This window comes from Canis aureus, chromosome 24, assembly GCF_053574225.1.
Source record: "Canis aureus isolate CA01 chromosome 24, VMU_Caureus_v.1.0, whole genome shotgun sequence".
In the NCBI taxonomy this organism is placed as follows: Eukaryota; Metazoa; Chordata; class Mammalia; order Carnivora; family Canidae; genus Canis; species Canis aureus.
In genome coordinates, this window is record NC_135634.1 from 24,041,511 (window position 1) to 24,062,978 (window position 21,468).

Genomic DNA, 21,468 nt, shown 5'->3' on the forward strand with positions numbered 1-21,468 from the left:
ATTAATTTAAAATTTTTAATTGTATTTGTTTGTTTGTTTCAGAGAGAAAGAGAGAGAGCACGTGCACAAGCATGAGCTGGGGGAGGGACAAAGGGAGAAGCAGGCTCCCTGCTGAACAGAGAGCCCAATTCAGGCTTGATCTCGGGATCCCGGATCATGACTAGAGCAGAAGGCAGACACTTAACTGAATGAGCCACCCAGGAACCCCTACATTTGTATTTTCAATAACAATGATGTTTTTACTTCCTTCTCTTAGCCATGATGTTAAAGGTAGTAACTGTGATATTCATCGTTAAATTCCTAGCCCCATCTCAGAATAGATGCTTAATATGCAGTTTTGAATAAATAAATAAATAAATAAATAAATAAATAAAATTATTTCCATTGGGTAATAAGCCCAAATCGTATCACTTTAGTATTGATAAGTCATTTAAAATATTTATTAAATATTAACTGTGTAGCAGGCACTCTACTAGGTTCTGGGGACATTATAGAGAACAGCAAAAATAATCCCTGCTTTCATGGAGCTTACACCCCCATGAGGGGATGGTCAATTAATAAAGTTAGGATAGAACTGTATGGTAGAAAAGCAATGCATGGTAAAAATAAGGTAGAATTGGGAAATAGGGCAAAAAAGTGCTTGGTATGATGATTTAAGATGGGTTGATTATGAAAAATCTTTCCAAGAAATTATATTTGCAAAGGCCTGACTCTATATATTGTTGAGTGTTCCAACTGCTGATCCTTAAGCCCCTCAGGAAAAATGTTAAAACATTTTTCTTATGTTATTCTTGTACTCTAATTACTTCTAAGAAAAAGTTTAAGTACCTTAAACTATCACTAGAATTTTTTTTCCTCTGACAAAAACCTACTTTATTTTTCAGTATTTTATATAATGAGAATTCAATCTATTTAGATAGGTTTATTGATAATTTTCCAAACAGTATGTTTCAACAATTCCATCTGTACAAATTCATTTACTTCAGTTCTTATGTACTTTCCCCATCCCAAGACCCCTTAAAATAATGTAAATCTTCCTCAATCCTTCAAGTTTGAGCTGTAAATTCCCTCTTCTTAGTTGGAGTTTCCAAGACATATAAATTTCCTCGGTTTGCCACAGTTTCAAAACCCTTATATGGTTTATTGTCCAATTCATTCACTTCCACAAATACCATGCTTCCTTTTCACAACAGTTGTTTTACAGTTTTGCCCTGACTTAGTCTGTTTGGGCTGTTATAACAAAATACCATTGACTCAATGGTTTATAAACAACAGAAATTTATTTTTCACAATTCTGGAGGCTGGGAAGTTCAAAATTAAGGCACCAGTAAATTTTGTGTCTGGAGAGAGAGCAAGGGAGATCTCTGGGTCTCTTTTATTAGGGCACTAATGCCATTCATGTCCTAATCTCACAGGCTGATCACCTCCAAAAGGCCTCATCTCTAAATGCCCTCACATCTGGAGTTAAGGATTCCAACATAAGAATTTTACATACACAAACGTTCAGTTCATAGGAGACCATATCTTAATAGTCAGAGTATATTTCTAGCTATTTCAGGCTAGGGGTCTGCACACGTTTTCTCTTTCCATATCCAGTGATGCATGTAGTGGATACCCAGTAACATTAATAAAAATAATAATGATACCAATCTATATGTATGCCCGACTAAATGAAATATCATTTCATCTGGAGGATAAACACCAGGTGCACTATGAGACTAACCTAATTTCCATAATAAATTCTACTATATGCCTTGAATATAGTATAGATACACAGATACATATTTGTAAGATCAAATTTTTCTGCTTATTAGCTATACATGTAGATGTATTAATTTTTTATACCTGGGTCTTTAAAATATTTCACTTATACCTTTCGTACTGTTTCATAGATTTTATTATTATTTATTTATTTATTTATTTATTTATTTATTTATTTATTTATGTATTATTTGGGTTGGGGGAGGGGCAGAGAGGACAGGAAAAGGACAGAGTTTGCACTGAGCACAGAACCGGATGCAGAGCTTGATCCCATGTCACATAGGTCCCTGGAGATCATAACCAAGCCCAAACTGAGTGGGACTTAACCAACTGAGTCATGCAGGTGCCCCTTTTTATGCTATTTTAAACGTAGTAGACAGTACACTATTTCTTACACTTCAAGTAAAGGACTAATTTGAATTTGCAATTGATAACGAAATGGTATATTAGAATTTTTAAAACGTTAAATAGGTAAATCTGTAGACAAATAATCACTTGAAATACCTTTGAATAATAAATTATTTTTCGACATACATCTTTTTTTGTTGATTTGTTTGGAGTTTTTTGCTGTTTTGTTTTGTTGTTTTACAGAAGAAATCTTAAACCACATGAGATGTGACTGTCCCTGAGGCTTTCTATATTAAAACTTAAGATGAGTTAGTAGCATTTGCAGTAAAAACTGCAGGCTCTGTGCATAAGAACATAAAATTTTAAAACCTATTCTCACAACTGCAATGAAGAAATTTCTAGTATGCTATCACTGGTTACTCACAAGTTTTGTTTTATCACTCTAGAGTGTCACTTATTCATTTGAAAAGCCTTGTCTCAGGAGATTTATCAATTTGAAGACTATGTTGTTGTACAGAGAAAATGAATTTCCCTTTGATTGGCAGGTGTTTTAATGAATGTGTAGGTTTACAATTTATATTTGTAGTCTTAAAGTGGCTAAATCTAAAAGCTGGGCACTAAAAAAATCTCTACAAAAATTACTGAAAAGAAACCTTGGCTGCATGTATACATTTCACTTAGGACATATAAATTAAAAAAAAAATAAAAATTTATTAAAGAAAATAAAGACTACTGGGCAATGTGATGTTCTTATTAAATAGGATTCATAGAATGCATATAAATCCAGTTCATGCCAGAGAATATATATAAGGTCAAAAGACCTTCTCTAGTATTTGGCCTCTCTCCACTGAGAGAGATTTAGATATTTTAAAAGTTTAGATCTCTTTAAAAAACCAGCCAATTGCTGATTGTGGAAATCCTTATTGAAAATGTGGTCTCCTTTTTGGTTACTTACATGTAACATGGGTAGAACATGTTTATTTCATAGTGTTGCATCAGAAAATGTTCATAAAATGATTTAACACAGTACTTAGTCCATAATGGATGCTCAATAATTAGGTGTTGTGCAAATGAAATTTCTAACTGACTTACTCATTTACTTCCCTTTCTGGTTAAAAAAGCAACTGGTATTTGATCCTAAGAGATAACAGAAAAAAAGACAAGATCTAGTATATTCTTTTTTGATGCCCAAAGTGAAACACTTAAAAATATGTGTTTCTCTGTCTTAAAATTGGAGATATTTTCAGTCTGCTTCTTGAGCATATAATTCCTTATCAATCTGCAGCTGTTTGATATTGGCTGTCACAACTGCTGAGGTTAATGTCATTAGTGAAGAAGCTAGATGCTAATTAAAAAAGCTAAAAGCTTTCACTTTTGTTTGAGGGATTACTGACACAGAAGTTGAATTTCCTAACAACAATATCAACAAAACTCAACACATTTCAATGATTAAAAACAAATAATATTGCAAAAACAAAAGTTAATGTGGTGAAAACATAAAAAACTCATAAAATTTTGAAAAATAATTTGGTAAGCTTGCATATTCTATTAATGAAACACTACCTTTATTGAAAAAGCACTAGAAGTATTCCTTCTTAACATGAGAAGTTATAGGGGTAGCCCCAGTGGCTCAGCGGTTTAGCACCACATTCAGCCCAGGGCATGGTCCTGGAGACCCTAGATCAAGTCCCACATCAGGCTCCCTGCATGGAGCCTGCTTTCTCCCTCTGCCTGTGTCTCTGCCTCTCTTTCTCTCATGAATAAATAAATAAAATCTTAAAAAAAAAAAAACGTGAGAAGTTATAGCCACATATTCTCATGCACACACACACACATACTCATGTGCAATGTTTAGCAGCAATCACATTAGATCATAACCTGAGTAAGTACATGTTGACACCAATGTTATTTATTGTTAACTATAGAATAAGACAAGAAATATGAAAATGATACACATGAAGAAAGGAGGAAGAGGGGAGAATAAACATTATTTGAGGGGCGCCTGGATAGCTCAGGCGGTTAAACATCAGCTCTTGATTTCTACTCAGGTCATGATCTCAGTGTCCTGGAATGGAGCTACACGACAGGGTCTGAGCTCAGTGGGATCTGTTTGAGGTTTCTCTCTCCTCTGCCCCTCCCTCAGCTCATGCAGTCAGTCTCTCTCTCTCTCTAAAAAAATAAATCTTTAAGAAAAATATTTTTATCTGAAATAAAATGATGTGTACCTTGAAAACACCCAAGATAAATATGTGTGTGTGTGTGTAGTTTTTTTCTTTTTTTAGAAAAAGTTTAGTAAGATGACTGGTTAACAAATAATTATAAAAAGCACTGGCTTTAGTGTATGCCGTTTAGAAAATATAATAGGAGAAAGGATGTGCTAATAGTAGGATGAAGAAAAATACCTAGAAAAACTTAAGAAAAAAGGCTTGGACTAAAAAAATTGTGTGAAATGCCACTGAGATCCAAGGGCAAAAGTTATGAAAAACTGTTAAGATATACAAAAATATTGCTTCTCCAAGGATGGACTAATAAATTCAGTCTAATCTCAAAACAAACTCCAAAATGACCATTTTATTAAATAGTAAAATGAGTGTATAGTTCACAAAGAAAAATAAACATGCGGCATTCTTCTGAAAAAGAAGATGATCAGTGAGAAATGGCTCTGCCAAATATTAAAATGTGTTGCCACCAATGTTCCATTGTAAGAATCGACAAAAAAGAGGAACATTGTGGAAGTCCCTAAATATGCCAACAAAATGTGTGAAATTTTACAAGTGGCATTTTAAAGCAAAAAAGGAAAAGACAAGTTGTTTAATAAAAAATTAGTTCCTCTACCATCCTAACCATTTGTGAAAAATTATATGTGATACTTTCTTCATTTCTCACAAGTTCCAGATGGTTCAAAATTTTGATGGACAAAACAAAAACAAAATGTTAATAAAACTCTGAATTCATGAATGAATTTAAAAAATAATATTGGGAAAAGAAAGGACTTATTTATAAATATGCTATGTAAATAAACTATGAAAGAAGAAGTATCACCTAGTTGGAAAAAAATCTTAAGCTAGATTTCTTTTTATCCATTCTGACAATTTTTCTTTTAATTGGTGTACATTTAGACCACTGACATTTAAAGTGTTTTTTTTTAAGATTTTATTTATTTATTTATTCATGAGAGACACAGAGAGAGAGAGAGAATCAGAGACACAGGCAGAGGGAGAAGCAGGCTCCATGTAGGGAGCCCCATGTGGGACTCAATCAGGGGACTCCGGGATCACGCCCTGGGCCAAAGGCAGGTGCTAAACCTCTGCGCCACCCAGAGATCCTAAAGTGATTTTTAAATATGGTTTGTTTACTATCTACCATATTCATTACTTTTCTATTTGCTATTCTTGTTCATTGTTCCATTGTTGTCTTCCACTTTTTTCCCTGTCTTTTGTGGTTTTCAACTGAGTATTTTACAGGATTCCATTTTTCTCTTTTCTTAGCTTGTCAGTTCTACTTTTTTTCTTACTTTTTAAGTGTTTGCATTATATATTTACAGATAATCTGAGTCCACTTTCAAGTAACACTATACTACTTCCCGGGTAGTATGTATACCTCATAATAAAAAAAAGTAGTAATAATCCTAATACCTTCCTCCCATCCGTTGTGTCATTGTTGCCATTCATATTGTTTTTATATAAACATTTAAAAGTGTGTGCATATATGATACGATACAATATATGCATACACTTACATATCTATATATATGCATATACATACATAATGTAATCTAATGTTGGTACTATATTTTGAACAAACTTCTATATCAATTAAGAAAAGTAAAAAGGTTTTATTTTTATCTTCCTTTATTCCTCCATGATATTTTCCCTTTCTTTATGTAGATATAAATTACAAATTTCTCATCTGTATCATTTTTCCTTCTCTCTATAGAACATTTATTTTTTTTCAAATTTAAATTCAATTTACCAACATATCATATGACACCCAGCACTCATCCCATCAAATGCCCTCCTCAGTGCCCATCACCTAGTTATCCCATACCCCACCTACCTCCCCTCTGTACTCCTTTGTTTGTTTCCCAGAGTTAGGGGTCTCTCATGGTTTGTCTCCCACTCTAATTTTTCCCCAATCAGTTCCCCTCCTTTTCTTTATAATCCATTTAACTATTTCTTATATTCCACGTATGAGTGAAACCATATGATGTCTTTCTCTGATTAAATTATTTCACTCAGCATAACACCCTCTAGTTCCATCCATATGGAAGCAAATGGTGAGTATTCATCCTTTCTGATGGCTGAGTAATACTTCATTATACACATAGACCACATCTTCTTTATCCATTCATCTGTTGAAGGTCACCAAGGCTCCTTCCACAGCTTGGCTATTGTGGACACTGCTGCTATGAACATTGGGGTGCGGGTCACCTGACATTTCACTACATCAGTATCTTTGGGGTAAATATCCAGTCGTGCATTTGCTGAGTTATAAGATAGCTGTATTTTTAACTTCTTGAGAGACCTCCACATTGTTTTCCAGAGTGGCTGTACCAGTTTGCATTCCCACCAATGGTGCAAGAGGGTTCACCCTTCTCCACATCCTCTCCAACATTTGTTGTTTCCTGTTTTGTTAATCTTCATCATTCTCACTGCTGTGTGGTGGTATCTCATTGTGGCTTTGATTTGTATTTCCCTGATGGCAAGTAATGTGGAGCATTTTTTCATGTACTTTTTGGCCATGTGTAGGTCTTCTTTGGAGAAATTTCTCTTCATCTCTTCTGTCCATTTCATGACTGGATTGTTTGTTTGTTTCTTGGGAATTGAGTTTGATAAGTTCTTATAGATCTTGGATACTAGCCCTTTATCTGATATGTCATTTGCAAATATCTCCCATTCTGTAGGTTGTCTTTTAGTTTTGCTGTTTCCTTTGTAGTGCAGAAACTTTTTATCTTGATGAAGTCCCAAGAGTTCATTTTTGCTTTTGTTTTCCTTGCCTTCATAGATGCATTTTGCAAGAAGTTGCTCTGGCCAAGTTCAAAAGTTTGTTGCCTGTGTTCTCTGGTATTTTGAGGCATTCTTGACTCACATTTAGATCTTTCAACCATTTTGAGTTTACCTTTGTATATGGTGTAAAGGAATGGTCCAGTTTCATTCTTCTGCATGTGGCTGTCCAATTTCTCCAACACCATTTATTGAAGAGACTGTCCTTTGTCCAGTGGATATTCTTTCCTGCTTTGTTGAATATTAGTTGACCATAGAGTTGAGTGCCCATTTCTGGGTTCTCTGTTCTGCTCCATTGATCTCTGTGTCTTTTTCTTTTTTTTTTTTTTTTTAGATTTTATTTATTTATTCATGAGAGACAAAAAGGGAGAGAGAGGCAGAGACACAGGCAGAGGGAGAAGTAGGCTTCATGCAGGGAGCCCGATGTGGGACTCAATCCTGAGTCTCCAGGATCAGGCCCCAAGCTGAAGGCAGTGCTAAACTGCTGAGCCACCAGAGCTGCCCTCTGTGTCTGTTTTTGTGCCAGTACCACACTGTCTTGATGATCACAGCTTTGTAATATAGCTTGAAATCAGGCATTGTGATTTTCTCAGCATTGGTTTTCTTTTTCGATATTCCTCTGGCTATTCAGGATAGCCATACAAATGGCTGATTTTTGATTCCATACAAATCTTAAGGTTATTTGTTCCAACTCTTTGAACAAAGTCTGTGGTATTTTGATAGGATTGCGTTGCACATGTAAATTCCCTTGGGTAGCATAGGCATTTTCACAATATTTATTCTTCCAATCCATGAGCTTGGAATGTTTTTCCATCTCTTTATGTCTTACTCAATTTCTGTCAGAAGTGTTCTGTAGTTTTTATAGTATAGATCCTTTACCTCTTTGGTTAGGTTTATTCCTAGGTATGGTTTTGGGTGCAATTGTAAATGGGATTGATTCCTAATCTCTCTCTCTTCAGTCTCCTTGTTAGTGTATAGAAATGCCACTGATTTCTGTGCATTGATTTTGTATCTTGCCATATTTCTGAATTGTTGTATGAGTTCTAGCAATCTTGGGGTGGAGTCTTTTGGGTTTTCTATATACAATTTCATGTCATCTGCGAAGAGGGAGAGTTTGACTTCTTTTTTGCCAATTTGAATGCCTTTTATTTCTTTTTGTTGTCTGATTGCTGAGGCTAGGACTTATAGTACTATGTTGAATAACAGTGGTGAGAGTGGACATTCATGTCATATTACTTATCTTAGGGGAAAGGCTCTATTTTTCCATATTGAGAATGATATTCATTGTGGGCCTTTCATAAATGGCTTTTATGATATTGAGGAATGTTCCCTCTATCCCTACACTTTGAAGAGTTTCAATTAGAATGGAGGCTGTAGGGCAGCCCAGGTGGCTCAGCAGTTTAGCACCACCTTCAGCCCAGGCCATGATCCTGGAGACCTGGGATCGAGTCCCACATCAGGCTCCCTGCTTGGAGCCTGCTTCTCCCTCTGCCTGTGTCTCTACCTCTCTCTCTCTCTCTCTGTGTGTGTCTTTCATGAATAAATAAATAAAATCTTTTTTTTTATAAAAAAAGGAATGGAGGCTGTATTTTATCAAATGCTTTCTCTGCATCTAGCGAGAGGATCATATGGTTCTTGTTTTTTTCTCTTATTGATGTGATCTGTCATGTTAAATGTTTCACGAGTGTTGACCAGCCTTGCATCCCAGGGAAAACTCCCACTTGGTTGTGATGAATAATCCTCTTAATGTACTGTTGGATCCTACTGACTAGTATCTTGGTGAGAATTTTTACCTCCATTTCCATCAAGGATATTGATTTACAATTCTTCTTTTTGGTGGAGTCTTTGTCTGCTTTTGGGATCAAGGTAATGCTGGCCTCATAGAATGAGTTTGGAAGTATTCCCTCCATTCCTATCCTTTGAAGCAACTTTAGTAGAATAGGTATTATTACTTCTTTGAATGTTTGGTAGAATTCCCCTGGGAAGCCCTCTGGCCCTGGACTTTTGTGTCTTGGGAAGTTTTTGATGACGCTTCAATTTCCTTGCTGGTTATTGGCCTGTTCAAGTTTTCTATTTCTTCCTGTTCCAGTTTTGGTAATTTGTGGTTTTCCAAAAACGCATCCATTTCTTCCAGATTGCCTAATTTGTTGGCATATAGTTGCTCATAATATGTTTTTAAAAACGTTTGTATTTCCTTGGTATTGGTCCTTTCATTCATGATTTTATTAATTTGAGTCTGCTCTCTTTTCTTTTTAATAAGGCTGGCTAGGGGTTTGTCTACCTTATTAATTCTTTCAAACAACTAGCTCCTGGTTTTGTTGATCTGTCCTACAGTTCTTCAGGCCTCTATTCCATTCAGTTTTGCTCTAATATTTATTGTCTCTCTTCTGCTTGATTTAGGCTTTATTTTCTGTTCTTTCTCCATCCAGTTCCTTTAGGTGCAAGGTTAGCTTGTGTTTTTGAGTTGTTTTTTTTTTTTTTTTTTTTTTCAATTTTTTGAGGGATGCTTGTATTGCGATGTATTTCCCTGTTAGGACTGCTTTTGCTGTCTCCCAAAGACTTGAACAGTTGTATCTTCACTTTCATTAGTTTCTATGAATCTTTTTAATTCTTCTCTAATTTCCTGGTTGACCCATTCATCTTTTAGCAGGATGCTCTTTAACCTCCATGTGTTTGAGTTTCTTCCAAATTTCTTCTTGTGATTGAGTTATATAGTTTCAAAGCATTGTGTCTGAAAATAGGCAGGGGACAACTGCAATCTTTTGGTATCAGTTGAGACCTGATTTGTGACCCAGGATATGGTCTATTCTGGAGAAAGTTCCACATGCATTTGAGAAGAATGTGTATCCAGTTGAGTTCGGATGCAAAGTTCTGTATATATCTGTGTAATCCATCCAGTGCAGGGCATCATTTAAGGCCCTTGATTCTTTGGTGATGCTGTGTTCACAATATCTATCATTTGCACAAAGTGCTGTGTTAAAGTCTCCCAGTATAAGTGTATTATTACCTAAGTATGTCTTAATTTTGGTTATTCATTGATTGATAAACTTGGCAGCTCCCACATTAGGGGCATAAATATTCATAATTCTTAGGTCTTTTTGTTGTATAGACACTTTAAGTATGACAGAGTGTCCCTCTTCATCTCTTACTACAGTCTTTGGGATAAACTTTGATTTATCTGATATGAGGATTGCTACCCCAGCTTTCCTTTGAGGACCATTTGAATGGTAAATGGTTCTCCACTCACTCTCTCTTCCACTTCATTTATCCTACAAGTTATAGCATCCAGTTTAAATACTCATTTAAAGTATTTTTAATTTCTGCCTGATTAGATCTCAATTCTGCAGTAAGAGAATCTCTCAAGTCCTTTATGCTTTTTTTCCCCAGAGCCATGAATAATTTTATAATTGCACTTCTGAATTGTATTTCTGACATTATATTTAAATCCTCATCCAGAAATTCTGTGGCAGAGATTATTACTTCTGATTCTTTCTTTTGTGGTAAACTCTTCCTTCTAGTCCTTTTTGTCCAGTGCAGGGTATGAGTGAGCAGAGTTAAAAATATCAACCACGACCTAAGTAAAATACCCCCTAGATGATTCCAAAGAGGTCAGAAACCAGAAAATAAAAGAAAAATAAGAACAGAACAAAATAAAACAAAAGGACACTAAAGTGAAAAACAAATTTTAAAACAAAATAGTAAGAATAAGGAAAAAAACAAAGAAAACAAGGGAATAAAATGGGTTGATGGTGAGGAAGTGGTGGTGGAAAGAGGTTATAATCTCCCTGAGGGGATCTTGAGGGTGATCCTCTAGGTTCTGACTGTATTTTGTTCTGTATGTTAGAAGATGCTCAATTCTAAATTTATGTAAACCAGCAAAACTTGTATAGAGACTCAACATGGACCACAAAAACAGAAACAAGATAAAAGAGGAGGGCAGAATTGGAAGGAAGAGAGAACATAGTCTCAAAGAATGAACCAACTCAGTGTTCCACTTGGTTCTGGGTGTATTTCAGTCCATGTGTTAGAGGGTACTAATTTCCACAATTATAAAACAAAATAAGAGAGGAAAAAACAAAAATCCATAAGTCATATATCTACCAAAATTAAATTAAACATGTTGAAGGGAATCCAATAATGAAGAATATATATGACATATATTTACAGAAATATGAAAGTCAAAAAGGAGAAAGCTTAAAATGTCAAGTTGGTAAAATATTGTGGTTAAAGTAGGAAGAGTGAAAAAATATTGGAAAATTTTAAATCCAAATATAAATGAATTGTAATGAAAAAAATCTCTTGTTCTATATACTATTTTCCCTCAGTCCTGGAGCTTTCCAGGGCTGCTTGTTCAGTAAACTTGCTCTTCCCTTGTTCTTCCAGCAGTTCTTTTGGGGGAAGGTCTACCACATTGATTCTCAAGTGTCTGCTTGGGTGGAGATACCCTGCCCCTTGCCAGTGCTGGGCTCAGTATGAGGTGTTTATCCAGTGAGGCCTTTGTTTCCAGTGGCCCCACTTCTCCCAGGTGCAAGGAGTGGAGCAAGAAAATAAAAGATGGAAGCAACCAGATCTCCAGCTCCAGACCCAAGAGCTCCCCAGGAGTACTGAACCACAGTCTCCTAATCTACACTACCCTAGATGCTCCTGGAGGCAGGTGTGAGGGCACTGATTTGCACAAATTGCAAGACGCCCAGCAGCAGGAGAGTTCCCACTGTCCTGTGCCCTCAGAGTCCATCTCTACCGAAGGGAACAGAGGACAGCCACCTCGGTCCATTGCCAGGATCTAGGGTAAAGGGAGTTCCTGTGCCAGCCTGCATAACTGGCCAGGTTCTCCCAAATGCCCTGGAGGATTGTTGCATTCCAGCCTTTTATCATGATCGACTGTGGTTTGATGTGCACATTGGAAGTTCTTCCTCTCTATAGAACTTTTTAAAACAATTTATTACAATATAATTCTACTGGCAACAAATTCTTCAGTTTCGTTTGTCTGAGAAAGTCTATTTCTCCTTTACCTTTGAAGGACAATCCCACAGCATACAGAATTCTAGATTGGTGTTTGTTTGTTTTTCCTCTCAACTCTAAATATTTCATTTCACTCTCTTCTTGCATGGTTTCTGAAGAGAAAGTAGATATAATTATTATTTTTGTTCCTGTATAGATAGGGTGTATAGATAGCCCAAGATTTTGTCTTTAGCTTTGATTTTATGTAATTTGGAAATGATATACCTAGATGTAGTTTGTAATTTTGTTTTGTTTTATTTGATATTTGTCCTGTCCTGGTGTTCTCTAAGCTTCTTGGATCTGTGGTTTGCTATCTGACATTAATTTGGGGGAAATTCTCAGTCGTTGTTATTTCAAATATTTCTTCTTTCCTTTCTCTTTTTCTTCCCCTTCTGTTATTCCCATTATCTGTATGTTACACCTCTTATAGTTGTTCTACAATCCTTAGATATCCTGTTCTTCTTTTGTTTCAGCCTGTTTGCCTTTTTGTTTTGGAGGCTATTAATGTATCCTCAAAGTCAGAAATTGTTTCCTCAAGTGTGAGTAGTGTACTAATAAGCCCATCAGAGGCATTCTTCATTTCTGTTATAATGTTGTTGTTGTTGTTTTAATCACTAACATTTCTTTTTTGTTCCATTGTGGAATTTCCATCTCTCTGTTTATCTTGTCCATCTGTTGTTGCTCACTATTTATTTCACCCATTAGATTCATTAACATATTAATTATAGTTGCTTTAAATTCCCTGTATGGAGGTGTCTGGGTGGCTCAGGTGGTTAAGCATCTGCCTTCAGCTCAGGTCATGAGCTCAGGGTCCTAGAATTGAGCTCCACAAAGGGCTTCCTGCTCAGTGGGGAGTGTGCTTCTCTCTCTCTCCTTCTGCCCCTCTCTATCACTCATTCTCTCTTTCTCTCTCTCTCTCTCTCTTTCTTTCTCTCAAATAAATCAATAAAATCTTAAATTTTTTTTTTTTTTAATGAATTCTCTTTCTGATAAATCCAACATCTCAGCTATGGCTGGTTCTGATGTTTGTTCTCTCTCCTCAAACTGTGTTTTTTGCCTTTTGGTATGCCTTATATATTTTTTTTAGATCACTAAACATAATATACTGGGTAAAGGAATTACTATAAATAGATCTTTTATAATGTGATTTTGAGGCATTGAGGGAAAGGATGTGTTCAACAGTCTTATGTTTAGGTCTCAGTCTTGTAGTGAGCCTATGCCTCTGGACTGTGAATGTCATATTTTCTCAGGATTCTTCTCTCCTTTTTGGTTGGACAGGATGGTTAGAGTGGGTTAGAGTTGGGTATTTCTCTTCCCCCAGATTAGTTAGGCTCTGGTAACACCCCAGCTCTGCACTTTTTAACACTCAGACTTAATTGAACCTCCAGCAATTTGTCAATTGCTGTTAGATTTTCCTACCCAGGTACTGGTTCCCAAGTGGCTTATACTTCTGAGTCCCTGCCCTGGGAAGCCTCAAATCCCTATACTTTGGGGGCAGCTGTTTGCCCTATATCCTTTCGTCTCTTATGGGCCAAGAAGAGTTGTTGATTTTTTTAGTCTGTTCAGCTTTGTACTTGTTGTTAGGATGGAGTAGTAACTTCCAAGCTTCTTGCATGCAGAATTGGAAACCAGAAGTCTTAAATTAGATTTAAATAAAACTATTTAAATGTAAACTTAGAAAATATTTAGAATATATATAATTAATAAAGCTTTAATAAACACAATATAAAAATTATTCTGAAAACCAAAAAATAACTTTAATAAACATAATATAAAATTTGTTTTAAAAAACAAAAAATTGTTTGTAAACTCTGAACATTTTACAATGTAAAACATAAAAATGATAAATGCATAAGAAATTATTAATTTTTTTAAGATTTTATTCATTCATGACAGACATAGAGAACAGAGAGAGAGGCAGACACACAGGAGAGGGAGAAGCAAGCTCCATGCAGGGAGCCCAATGTGGGACTTAATCCCGGGACTCCAGGATTGTGCCCTGAGCCAAAGGCAGGTGCTAAACCACTGAGCCACCCAGGGATCCCGAAATTATTAATTTTATAAGTAATCAAGAGAAAGTAAAGTATGAATAATATATATTTCACCAGTAAATGTCAAAATATTATCCAATGCTTCTGAAGATGTGTGAAAATTATCAGAAGTTACCCTACAGAAATTCAAAATTCTATTTGTAGGAATTACCCTTCCTCTTCCAAAAATACATAACTAGGAATATATAAACAAAGATGTTTGTTTCAACATTGTTTTAATAGGGAGAATTAGAAATAGCATGGAATGTGCAAATTGGGATATAATGAAATAAAATCAACCATTGGAAGTAAATGAAAATATGGCTTTTTGTACAATTAAGTTGGATAAAATCAAGTTATAAGACAATGTGTTTATTACAAGCTGCACACAGATGTTACAAAACATACACTTAAAATCTTCACAGTGGCTCTCTCTGGAAGATGATTCTACTTTCTACTTTGATGTTGTTTGCTATGTTGGGATACTTGGGTGACTCAGTGGTTGAGCATCTACCTTTGGCTCAGGTCGTGATCCTGGGATCCTGGGATTGAATCCCACACTGGGATCCCCACAGAGAGCCTGCTTCTCCCTTTGCCGCTGTCTCTGCCTCTCTCTCTGTCTCTCAGGAACAAATTAATAAAATCTTAAAAAAAAAAAAAAAAAAGAATTGTAAAATCAATCAATATGTTCTTATAAGCTTCTGTGGAGCATCGTAACAGGTGACTACAGAAGTGATTTAACTCTCCTATCTATTCTGGAAAATTAAATGTTTTTTGTAGAGATGATAATCGCATTTTGTTTTCTTCTGCTAGGGAAAGGTGAGCATGGGAAACCTTACCCCCTCACTGAAGAGGACCGTGATGACTCAGCTTACAGGGAAAATGGTTTCAATATTTTTGTCAGCAACAGTATTGCTCTGGAGCGGTCCCTGCCAGATATTCGCCATGCTAAGTGAGTATAAGTGAGCTCCACATGCAGAGTGGTTTTCTTTGTCTTTTTAAAAAAATTATATTCAATGTTTATCACAGCAAGATATGTAACTATAAATTTTGCCATAATAATTTCTAAAAAATGCATTTATATTTCATGATCTTAAATTTGTTTCATTTAAATTGAAATAATTTGGGACACCTGGGTCACTCAGCAGTTGACTGCCTTCAGCTCAGGTGGTGATCCCGGGGACCTGGGATTGAGTCCTTTATCAGGCTCCTGTGGTGAACCTGCTTTTCCCTCTGCCTATGACTAAGTCTCTCTCTCTGTGTGTCTCTCATGAATAAATAAATAAAATTTAAAAATAAGTAAATAACTTGGAATAATTTTTAAAGTTAAAAGGAAATAAGTACCAGCTTTCTAAAACTGAATTCACATTTTCATTGAATTGCCTGTATTATCAACATTTAAAATAAAGTATTTTAAGATATTACCCATATTTTTACCTTTGATCATGTAAATGTTAAAGCAGATTTTTTTGGGTGATTAGCACTGTCAGACCTGTCCACATATATATGACTTCATTTTCACCGCAACCATATTCAGTGCCATTATTGCTACATCTTCCATAAAGAATGCCTACAATAAATGCATCCATAATCCAAAGGCTATGATTGGTTGCTCAGTTTCCTATCACTTTACAAATTGTGGCTTATCAATTAACACTGAGTTCAGTTTTTACTGAACCGTAAACATGTGCAAAAGGAAGCAAGAATGGAATTATATATAGTTTCTTAAAATCTTACCCCGATCTACTCTTAACATTGCTTACTGTACTTTTTTCTTAGCCTGTTATGATTTTCCTGTTAGCATATACAATGCCAAAAGTAAGCCAAAAACATACTATATGATTAGAATTTGGAGTTTGTAGAATTGCCATACATATTGGATAAATCTATCCAATTGTGCTAATATGTTTACCCTTACCTGCACCTCAATATCCCTTTGGAATCATTGGTGTGAAAGGAAGAATTTCCGAGAAAATAAAAATAACGCAGGGCCCCTGGGTGCTGTAGCTGGTTAAGGTTCTGACTCTTGATTTCGGTTCAGGTCCTGGGATCCAGAGCCCCATGTTGGGCTCTCTGCTCAGCAGGGAGTCTGCTTGAGATTCTCTCACTCCCTCTTCCTTTGCTCCTTCCCCTGCACTCTATCTTGCTCAAATTAAATAAATAAATAAATAAAGAAGTAAATCTTTAAAAAATAAGCGCTACTAATGAAAATAGAGATGGTAACTTAAATCAAACCAGTAATGTACAACAAAACTCTTAATTTAGTGCAAAAATAATTAACCCTTTCAAAAAAAATCAGTAAATTAAGGTTTGGTGGATCAGTTTTTAGTTGCCATGTTGTGTATTTATAAATTTATTTTAAAATATTAAAGAAATACTGGTTTCCTTCTCAGGTCTTATGTGAATTTGAATTTCCTGATATAGTTAAGCAGAGGATTAATGTCTAAACAAATCAATTTTTGCCTAAACTGAATGCTTTGTATATTGGTTTAGGCCTTCTAGCTAGCCAAATTATTCCCAAGTTACCTGAAATTATCTACAGTAATTCCCACTGACCGAGAACATTTCTAGTTATGAGAAATTTTAATACTTAATTGCACACCATCAAAGATGCTTTAAATTGCATTGTTGGCATAATAAATGTGCTCAGAGAATAATTTCCATCCACCTCCTCCCCCACCCCCACACTTCCAATCTTTTAATGTGTATTCAAGTGGAAAGAATTGCAGATGGAAACAGTGCAGAAAATCACTGAAGTCAAAAGAAGGCTGATATTCCCATTCTTCTCAGAGAGTGTATTTTTAGCATAACTCCACGTTTTGAGAAAAGATATTCTTAGGCAATAAAGAAAAAGAAAACGGAAAAATGGAAAGAAAAATATTTTGAAATTTTTATTAGAGTTATTGAGTTATGGTATCGGAGGGCATTATTCTAAATGTTAGGGGAGACAAATGTGGCTAGAATACGGGCACAGACCATACTTAATTACTGAGGCTAGATATCTAATGGGATAGTCCTCTACTGAAATGACACTAAAATAGGAAAGAAACCTTTTTTTAAAGATTTTATTTATTTGAGAAAAAGCATGAGCAGGGGGAGTAGCAGACAGAGAGGGAGAAGCAGACTCCTCACTGACCAGGGAGCCTACGTGGGGCTAGATCCCAGGATCCTGGAATCATGGCCTGAGCCGAAGCAGATGCCCAATCTACCAAGCCACCTAGGCACCCTTAGAAAAAAGCTTTATTAGAGGGTTAAAGATGGATGACATCAAAGGCTTAAGTGCAGGACGACTAAGAGTGATAGTTTACCCCAGTTAGTCTAGTATCTAACTTTCAGATGCAGGAAAACAGATCCAATGCAACCTCATTTGGTCAAGGTCCTCCATGTAGAAAATTGAGAGCCTAAAACAAAAAAATCTTACGGGGATCCCAATGTTGAAAGTCGTGTGCTTTTGACCTTACATATGCTTCTCAAAATGTATGCACAGATAACCACAAAAGCATGCAGCTCTGTGTGAGTGGTTCTTGAAATTATGAAAGCAAACTGACACATACTGCATCCAGCATTACCAGTTAACTAGGCTGCAGGTAATTGACCACAGCTTGTTTATATTGGCAGAATCTGTGGAAGAGAATGCAAAATTTGTGTGACTTTTATAATAAAACATAACAGTTCTCCATTAGCCAATTTAAATTATAGGCTCAAAGTGCCAGAAGAGAAAAATTTATTTTCTTTGCTCTGGGATTGTGTCATGGAAAATATGGGGGAATTATATCTTGCAGTCTTGCTGAGGGGTCTTTATTCCCAAACACAGAATTGTAGTTCTAACTCCACTGTTCTACCTTATGGATCACTCTCTCTGTATATACAAGTGCTCTCTCATTCATACTCTTACATTAAGTTTAAAAAAAAAAATCATGGTTCTAGCTGTTGGACATGCTTAGTGTATATTCTCGATCACTGTAAAGAATTTTCAATTTTTAGAACATGAGTTATTTCAGAAATCTCAATCCAGAACACATTCTTCTTTTAGCTGTCCTGCTTCTTTCTTGTCCGCTAACATAAAATGAACTGCTTTCCTTTGGCTATATTATTTCATTAAGTCAGGAATATATTCTCATTAAACGGGGAGCCATAGATTTAGGAAAATCAGTTGGCATGTGTCCAATATTTCAATCGTTCTTACTCATATCCTAATAATAAATTTCAAGGGTCTAATTTATGTTTTTAAATATCTTACATTTTTTCAAAACTTTTAGCATCTCCCTATCTTGTATATTACAATTTAATTTTTTTGTTTCATTTTGTTTATCATCTAAACTTTGGTATTGTCAAATATTTTACCCCTTCTTCCCTATTCATAGCTTTACCCTTTTGGTTGACTGTTGTACTTTTCGAAGACCCATTTGTGCATTTTAAATACTCCTTCTTCAGTTGCTGCCTAATTATGTCTACTTTCATAGTACTTTGGCTCAACCTGAGATCTGTCCTTAAAACATATTATTTTTGTATTTTATTTAATGCAATGATGATAAGAACTTTGCTATGAGAGTTTCTGCATGACAAATTATCAGTCAGTGGGTATCTTGTTGGCCTGGCTTCATTTTACTACAATTCAATTTCCTTCACCGGTATATTGATTGTGCATTTTCTTTGTATTCAGTCCCTCCTCTAGGATGCCACATCTCTGTGTACTGTAGAACATTTCATTTTGACTTCCAGTTCAAGATAAGAAATATGAGCATATATTTAGAATAAAAATACATATAAAATAGGGAAGTAGAAAACCACAGAAGGATGGGTGGCTTGCACAGAAAAGAAACTCATACACTTACGTATGAATGTATTGTTAGCAAGATAAGATTGAAGAATATTTGAATGAGTATTACTCCCTAGACATAAAGTTATAAATAGTTACCACAAATACTCTCCCAAATGTGATATAATTAATATGTGCAAGATGAAATTACACCTATGAAGAGAAGAAATGCATGAGATTAGGCTACATAAGAATCATGTATAATAGGAGCATTGAGGTAGGCTTTACAGAGGATTCAGTAAATGCATCATGAAATGAAATTCATTTTTTGCCGTTATAAAAGAATGCATGTTTATATGGATACGCAGTCATGTACATAAACACTAATTAAAATTCATTTATAAGGTGGCTGTGTAGCTGGATATTTTTGTACTAAAACAATTCTACTCTGAATTGTGGCTTTTCCTTTTCATTTAACTTTTCCTTTACATTTTATTTATATTCTTGAGATAGCTTCATGACTTTGACAATAAATAAGATACTGAATATTGAGGAAAACTTCTGTGATATCTCAACTCTTGGGAAAATATACAAGAATTTTTACAATCCCTTGATTATATGAGTGCTTTCAGTAGTGTTGCAGTTGTATAACCCCCTGTACAATTTCAGAACCAAATGAGAGATTGTCCTAGAAATGGTTGGAAATTAAAATATTATTTTTATTATTGATAGGATTCTCTTGGTCAGCATGATTTAGATGTGGACTAAGTGTGAATTCCAGAATGAGGCAGATTCAGCCTTCCAGTCATAGATATTGTTGAACATGCAAGGACAGTTGTATAACATAAGGCATAAAGGACAGAGTTAGCTGTCTGACCTCTGCAGGCAAACAGATTCCAAAGCAGAAGGATGAAGGAGGGGCTGAGCCAAGCCTGATAAGCTCACTAACACAAATTCATCTGTTGTGTGTCTTCCATTCTCCTAGAGTGTATGAGAAGATAGAGAGACGAGGAATATTAATCTAATGGCTATCCCTCTACATGTGAACATCTATCGAGAGGAAGGAGTCTCCTCCCTAGATGAATAGTGCATAAAATCTACTTAGTATATGTGAGAAAACACAATTTCTCAACATAAACAACTTTTGAGTGAATTTTTTATTTTTCAGTGCCTTATAAACTAAGCATTCCTGCCTTCTGGAAATTATTTTGAATAATAATTCTAAAAAACTTTACTTCCATGATTTGCACTGTGGTGCTGAACAATTCATTTGTCATTTTTAATTTCTATTTACCCACTTCACCAAGTGAGGATGCTCACTTTCTTTATGTATCTCACCATGTATTAAGATTATTAAAATTAAGACCAGGTTTACCAAATCAGTTGCAGCATGATATATTCAGTTATTTCTTTTCTTTCTGATGATAATCCTTCTGCTTAACTTCCTTCTTCACCAGTTATATCATGAAGATAAAAAATATATGGAGATCAAATGAACTGTAATTCTAAAATTTAAATTGTAAAAACAATTAAATTTTATGAGTCAATTCTAAGTTTGAGGAAAATAATTATACTGTCTAATTTTTAAGCTTTGATTTAGTGAATATGCTTAGAATAATTTTATATGAAATAGAAAAGTGTTATTTATCTGTTTTGACTCTTGTCCATTGAATACTAGAACTCATTCACAGAAATGTTTGAGTTTAATCATCCAAAAGTGTTCAAGGATAATTTTTTAAATTTCTCAATGTCAAAAGTTACATAAAAATGTGGGAGGCACTGGCATTCTTTCATGTTTTTATTATGCTTTTCTTGTGAAGTTGATGAAGTGTCTTCCTTCAACAAATTTACAAATGAATCTGAAATAAATTAAGCTAAAATGACTATTCATCCACTCCAATCAGGTATGAATACTTCACAGAGAGAGATGGGAAATGTATCATTTGAATCAAATGTGGTTCCAGACTAAGGTATGTCTAACAATGACAAAAGAAAGAAAAAGAGAAAGAAAGAAAGAAAGAAAGAAGAAAGAAAGAAAGAAGAAAGAAAGAAAGAAAGAAAGAAAGAAAGAAAGAAAGAAAGAAAGAAAAGAAGAAGAAGAAAGGAAGGAAGGAAGGAAGGAAGGAAGGAAGGAAGGAAGGAAGGAAGAAGAAAGAAAAGAAAAGAAGGAAAGAAAGAAGAAAGAAAGAAAGAAAGAAAGAAAGAAAGAAAGAAAGAAGAAAGAAAGAAAGAGAAGAAAGAAAGAAAGAAAGAAAGAAAGAAAGAAAGAAAGAAAGAAGAAAGAAAAGAGAAAGACCCAGCTAAATCACAAACAGCAAATTGGGAGAAGAATGACCAGGAACAGCAGATAGGAAATAATCATTCACAACTATAATTCAAATGAGTATCTTTCAATATTTTTTGTGAGCCAATTTATGCAAACTAGTATAGACTTCAGTACATTTTTATGTTTCTAGGGATACTTTTTTTTAAAAACCATAGTAAAATAACAAAATAATTACACACACATCTCATTTATTGACTAACGCCTGAAAGACATGGAAGAGTTTTTATCACTATAACTAAA

General features: G+C 35.0%; 1 protein-coding gene across 1 annotated transcript in view; it reads left to right on the forward strand.

The window, feature by feature from the left end:
* GALNTL6 (polypeptide N-acetylgalactosaminyltransferase like 6) overlaps nt 1–21,468 on the forward strand; it is a 1,162,298-nt gene that overhangs the window by 480,822 nt on the left and 660,008 nt on the right. The window contains exon 4 of the mRNA XM_077868561.1: nt 14,957–15,095. Within this exon, the coding sequence (XP_077724687.1) occupies nt 14,957–15,095 (139 nt within the window). The remainder of the gene's footprint in view (nt 1–14,956; nt 15,096–21,468) is intronic.